This window comes from Manis pentadactyla, chromosome 13, assembly GCF_030020395.1.
Source record: "Manis pentadactyla isolate mManPen7 chromosome 13, mManPen7.hap1, whole genome shotgun sequence".
Lineage (NCBI taxonomy): Eukaryota > Metazoa > Chordata > Mammalia > Pholidota > Manidae > Manis > Manis pentadactyla.
This window is the reverse complement of record NC_080031.1, coordinates 75,555,793-75,562,637: the sequence shown is the minus strand read 5'-3', so window position 1 is coordinate 75,562,637 and position 6,845 is coordinate 75,555,793. Positions and strand designations below refer to the sequence as shown.

Sequence of the window (6,845 nt, the reverse complement as noted above, 5' to 3'; positions counted from 1 at the left end):
GTAGTCTGGCTGATAGACCTACAGTAATCATAAAAGCTAAGATATCCCACGTATTTGGTTGATACTGAATACTCTAATGGGGATGGTGGTGTCCAGAGGAGTTCCACAGTAAAGTGGAAATGGATTCTGCAATAACATGCTACCAGGTAATCAAACCACCCACCTTATTTACAAGCTGGCATCTTTTTTCCAAGACTGACATTGGAAACACCTGAGGAATTTCTGAAGCCTGCAGTCCCATGGGCAGTCCTATGAACAAATAAATTTTGAACAAAAAAGAGCTGCCTGGTTTATGGTTTGTCATTGCAACATGAACAGACAGCATCTTACTGGGGAGCCTTCAACAGTGATAGAAAAGGAAAATCACATCAGCCTGGTTGGCTGAATTACATGTTGTTTCTTCTTATCCTTGGGCTGTTACTGCTTCATGGCCAGTGATTAAAGGCCTGTCAAAAATAATATATATTTTGAGCAATGGAATACTTGTTTTTTTAAGGAAAACCCTTGTTGACTATGGACCTTGAAAATTACCATAAGAATTCAAGGCATCAGAAGAAACCTTCACAGCATTGGAAGTTGATTGGAATTGAAAATAGGGCATCCTGATGCTCTCATGGAGGTGGCCACTGAGTTCATGAAACAATAGGAAGTGGAAGAGCTGCTGTAATGGAGAGATACTAGGATATTTTTCTTCCATCCTCTAATCACCAAATTCTATCTCCCACATAGCTGGAAGTTTGGAATGATACATGTACACACAAGAGACTTCAAATGGGTCCTGACAGGAATAACAATAAACTCCCGAATGGGCTTGCATACACAGTTGTAGAAGCAACTGTGTACAAAAATCCTGAAATGGAAGATATTGGGACAGTGTTATCACATCAAGTGAATATACTATCTTGCATATCATTTTCAGAGTAACGGATACCTAGACAACTGGAATTAGCAACTGAAATATTTGTGGACAGAAACTGTGAAGACATAGGCATGAAATGCTGTCTTATAACTTTCACAGATCTGAGAATCACACCCGGTAAGAGGAAGACTAATGGAAGTTCCCCTAAATAGATTCCTCTCCTTTTTTAGGACTTGTGGGGAGGAGGGAGGAGAAGACGCTGCTATGACTATACAGTTCTTCAGCACATGACTTCAGCTTTATTTTTGTCCGAGATCACCTCAACCCTTTATTTAAAACAAGTTTTGTTGCCCCAGGCCAACACTACATCAGTGGGTGTTTGAAGAGAGGATGTTCTTGAGACAAGAAACCACAACTATACTCTAAAATTTTTTGGTTAGTATTCGTAAGGGTCTGATGGAGTGGATTATGCATTTGCCTCATCTGGAAACAGTGGAGTTTATAGTAAAATCTACATTGCTTAATAGTTGAAAGGGGCTACAAGTTATGTACTTATGAATCCCTACCTTATGTGATAGGAATGGACCAAAGGTGATAGTAGCCCAGTACTGTTTTCATAAAATAGAGCATCACAACAGCTGAACTAAACACCCCTTCCAAAGACAGAAGAGTGTACAATATATTTTATGTTACTTTCATCTCCAAAGTTTACCTAAATATGAGCCACTAGTGTCTCATGTATTTAGGGACACAGGCACATGCTATATTTGATAAAGTAAATATCATCAAACTCTTTTTGTCATGTTTCAAATCTCTATGTAGCTCTCCTCCATGACAAGTCAGTTGGTCCATGCAGAAATCACTAGAAGAGATGTTTGGTCGTTAGCACTTAAGGTCTAGATGAATGATATTCAATTGTCATAACATCTGTATGCTCTCAATAAATGTGGATGTACTAGTTCCTGAGTTAATTATGTAACTCCTTTAAGTATACCAATTCACTCAAGATGAACTGTGTTAGACTTTATTAAATATAGAAATAATATTAGGAAAGAACTGTAAAAGTTTAGACTGAGAAAATAATTCTGAAACTATTGGCATATCTAGCTTGATGTATAGACAACTACTTAGAGATGTACTGTGTGTCCTGGTGGTTAGGAAACAAGGTTTACTGGTTTCATGATAGTGCTGATTGTATGGTCACTCAGGCTTTCATCTGATTTAATTAGCTGAATATTACAGTAGTAAGAACAATTTGTAACATTTAAGTAATTATTAACAGTGGAATAGTCTCATTTAAATATTGGGAAGTATTTTATGTAAACCTGAATCAAAACTTTTGTGTTGACTTTATGTTTTAAAGTCAAATCAATGACTTTAAAGAAAAAACAATTTATAGCATGAAAAGTATAAAATGGGGTAGTAATTTATTGATTGTGAAAATACTTATTAAGACAGATACTTTATAAATTGTAAATAATAGCATAAAAACCAAAAAAAACCTAGATAATCAAAATTAACCAGAAAGTAAAAATCATTTCCCAGCTGAGAGAAAATCAGAAAGAGAAAACTTTGGACAGAGTGTCAGCTTGTGCTTGAGCAAAGAGATGTTCCCGGGGCAAGGAGACCACAGCAGGCCTTCTAAACACTGGGTGCTGCCACGATAAGGTCTGAAGTGGTCCACAGGCATCATCTATTCTCCTGAAATTGCCACAAGGAACTTCTGAGGACATTTCAGCCCTAGGAATTTTTAATAATTGTTAATTCAATGTGCTTGTTAAATTGTTCAACAGTAAAAAGTACACTATATGTTTTTTAATCATTTTTGCATTCTGTACTCATTTACATTTGATTACTATGTACCCCAAAGCAGGGTACTATTCTTAGTATATTTGTCTTGTTAATACCCCTCTTACTGGTGTCATGGTTATTAAAATATATAATTTTGAAATATTTGTTCAAGTATTTATTCAAGATTTTTCTACTCATTCTTCATGACAGTTTCAGAATTTCACCTTAAAATTTTTCCCATTGACTTTTTCATTACAACCTGTACATTAGCTACTCATCAGGGACTCATCCTAGCATAGGTAATAATTTACAGTGTCATATATAATAACCATTTTCAGTTTTCATCCTGTGATAGCCAATTTTCAAAATTATAGCAGTAACTTCACCACTTACAAGGATGATTTTGTGTCTGCATCAGACACTTTCAGTTAGTTTAATTAAGATATGAAAGTTGAACACACCTCCTGATATTTTAAATTGAAGTATTATTGATATATGATCTTATTTTGGTTTCAAGTATAAAGCACAGTGGTTGAACAGTTACTCATATTACTAAATCCTCATCCCCACTAATGTGGTTGCTATCTGTCAACACAGAAAGATGTTAGAGACCCATTGACTATATTCTTCATGTTTTATTACTATCCCTTTGATCAACTTACATTATGATTGAGACGTTTTTGTCCTGTTTTATTCCCCTCACTCTCCCAATCCATTCACAGCAATTGCTCCCCCATGGTAACCACTAGTCACTTCTCAGTGTTTCTGAGTCTGCTGTTGTTTATTCTGTTTTGCTTTGCTTAACAAAAGAAGTTAAGACATATGGTATTTATTTGACTCTATTAATACACATTTTATAAATATATTTATTTATTAACTACTATTGACCCATGAGCCATTTGAGGATTTGTGCTTTCTCAAGTTTTATGAAACATGTTACAAATATCATCTCTAAAAATGGACTTTTGCTGATTTAATTAATCTCAGTGGACTGGCCAAGATATCTGCAGAAAACGAGATATTGAAGAGCCTTTTGCATTTCAGAAAGGTGAAATTACTAGTCTCCTGGGGCTTCCCAGGGGTTCAAATAAAACATGGCCTTTCAGAGAGAGATCACCTAGTATAACAGAAGAGCCCGATGCACATCATCTCATGTGGCTTAGAGTAAAAGTCCTTTCACCTTCGAGAAAGGACTCTCTGGTGTGCCTGATGAAGAAAATTGAAGAGTATGGTATTGAAGATTTACCGAGCAAGTCTTTGTGAGAAGTACTGATATGTGGGAGAGAGACCTCATGTCTCCTCATCACATATCTGTGTTTACCCTTCCTGCTCATTCCTTATTTGGACTCTATTTATTTTTTATACCCCATTGGACAAAACAGATTTTTTGAAGGTATATAGACAGTATTTACTATTTTAGCTTTATTGTATTTCTTATACCTTGATAATTTCATTTGATTAATTAATAAACACTCTTCAAGGTAAAAGCTTTGTATATGAGTTGTGCATATTTAATTCAGTAAACCAATTTATACCACATATTTTCAGCGTATAAGGACATAATTGTTCTCTCACCTATTTGTTGCTAGCACGATCTTATCCCTTTGCAATTGACTACAGGTTTCTGAAGTATGTTAGCAGATATGGACAACCTCACCATATTCACAGAATTCCTCCTGATGGATGTCTCAGGCTCCCGAGAGCTCCAAATCTTGCAAGGTTCGATATTCTTAGTGATTTATCTGGCTGCCGTGGCTGGAAATCTAGTGACATTTACCATCATTGTTATAGATCCACATCTTCACTTCCCCATGTACTTTTTTATGGGCAATTTATCCCTTATAGATTTTGGATACATCTCAGTTACTGTTCCCAAATCCATCACAAATTCTTTGATGGGTCATAAAGTGATTTCTCTTACAGCATGTGCTGCTCAGACTTTCCTATATATTTTCTTTGCATCTGCAGAGTTCTTCTTCCTTGTGATCATGTCCTATGACCGCTATGTCGCCATCTGCCACCCTCTGCACTATGCGTTCACTGTGAGCCCCCGTTTCTGCACACAGGCATCATGTGGCTCATGGTCCAGTGGGCTGGTCTATTCTGCTGTCCACACAGGGACCATGTTCAGTCATCCCTTCACAAAGTCCAATGTGATTCACCAGTTTTTCTGTGATGTACCTCAAATTATGAGCATTTCATCCCAGACTGTGCAGTTTTCTGAGTTTGTGGCCCTTGCTCTCAGTGCCTGCTTTGTATTACTTGGCTTTGTAATCGTATTTGCCTCATATGTTCACATCTTTTCAGCCGTGCTGCACATGCGTTCTGTGGATGCCCAGAACAAAGCTTTGTCTACCTGCTCCCCCCAGATAGCTACACTTACTCTGTTTATATTTTCTGGGTTGTTTGCTTGCTTAGGCCCTGTTTCAAGCTCACCAAGCATTCAAACCCTCCTCACAGCTATGTTCTACTCCATGGTGTCCCCCTTAGTCAACCCCATCATCTTTAGCCTGAGGAACAGGGAGATTAAGTCTGCTGTGCATAGAATGTTAAAGAAAGCTTTCCAGTTCCATAGAAGCGATTTTGTTTCTTAACCAGAAATTAATGTTGCTCTAATCAGTGTTGGAAAATATGTGTAAAATATTAACTTTAATTTTATAGTTACATATTAGTAGTGTGGTCATTTCATAAAAGAGAGATGGATGTATTAATAAATTTGAAGTAAATCATGTGAACAAAATATCTGTTTGAATAAAATGAGCTATTATTTCTTATAGCCGCTGTTTTTAAACACTAATTGATATGCAGTATGTAGTGGTATTTCATGTAGTTACATTTCTATGATCTTGCAAGTGAATAAAGATCTAAAATGATAAATTTATTTTCTCACATGTGCACTGATTTTTTTGTAAAGCTTGATATGAAAAATCAGTTCTGTTTTTCTGTAAGTTAATCCATACCTATAAGTTTTCACTTTATTTGTATTACAGTGTAATTTCACATTCCACCGATGAACATAAAGCATGTAATTTTATTAGATATCTATAGAAAATGATACTTGTATCTGTTAATATGCCCATCCATATGCATAAACATGCACCACATAAATCTGTTTTCAGATTGTCCAACTTTCGAAGACTTAGTAAAATGAAAGTTGATAAATGGTACACATACAAGGAAACACTGAATAGCTCCTTATAGACATATAAAACAAAGCATCATAAAATAGTGTTTATTATTGCAAACATATAATTATGATAGTATTTTAATTAATGCTTAAAAGAAGTATTAATCATTTACAAGACAAAGAATAAAGACATGGAGATAAGTTAGTTGAAGTCAGTCATTGACCTTCTTGCACATGGAACCTGGTTGTATGTGATGGGCTGAGACACAGGGAAATACAAATTTGGGGCCAGGAGAAGCTAGCCATTATGGTAGGTAGGAGAGAAAATACAGCTTAACACATGTTGAATGATTCCTATCAGAGAAAAAATATTTGTTGTTCTCTGTAACCTTAAGAAGTTTTGGGTAAATTATATGTATAATTCCTATTTCAGTGTTGAGTTAAATATTTTTATTCCAGCAGAATGGAGAAATTTATATTTATAAAAAGACATATGGTTTCTATGATTTCCAGATATACGGTAACCTTAGTCTAGCCTAAAATTAAATCTTAAATTGAGCAAGCTATGGCACGTCATTATCTACAACACTAACTGAAAAAAATCAAAGGGAGAACTCCCTCCAGTTTAGTTGTTAGATAAGTCAGAATTCATACTAAATATGGCCATCTGTTTTTGTTGTGTGATCCATTCATTCTAATAAATATTACTAAAAGTAAATCTCATATCTGTTTTATTTTAACCCAAAGGGATTGTTGAAGCTGCTTAGTATATCTGTTTAATTTATTCTTCCTACAGCATTGCACCTCATAGGACTCACCATATTTAACTTATTCATACCCTAGCCAGTGAATATCTACATTATTCCAACACACCTACACTAAAAGATTTTGTTAAAAAAGACCTCCACCTATTTCTACTCCATTCGTATTCCTCTATATAATGATTACCGCACATCCTTAGATAATTGGAAACCCAGTTTTCCAAATGTTGTCAGTTATGTGTTAAAAAAGTTTCATCTCAGTTGTATTTCAGAATATTAGAGAATTAGAATTTCTTTTAAATGATAT

The 6,845-nt window shown here is 35.3% G+C and overlaps 1 protein-coding gene across 1 annotated transcript; it reads left to right on the top strand.

The window, feature by feature from the left end:
• Positions 1–4,293: 4,293 nt before the first annotated feature.
• LOC130680241 (olfactory receptor 14I1-like) lies at positions 4,294–5,244 on the top strand. Its single transcript, XM_057490505.1, has one exon. It carries the CDS (start codon positions 4,294–4,296, stop codon positions 5,242–5,244), a length of 951 nt encoding a protein of 316 aa, XP_057346488.1.
• The last annotated feature ends 1,601 nt before the right edge of the window (positions 5,245–6,845 follow it).

Bases quoted from the DNA above. Each gene is read 5' to 3' on its own strand.
- LOC130680241 (XM_057490505.1), top strand. From the start codon at position 4,294: ATGGACAACCTCACCATATTCACAGAATTCCTCCTGATGGATGTCTCA.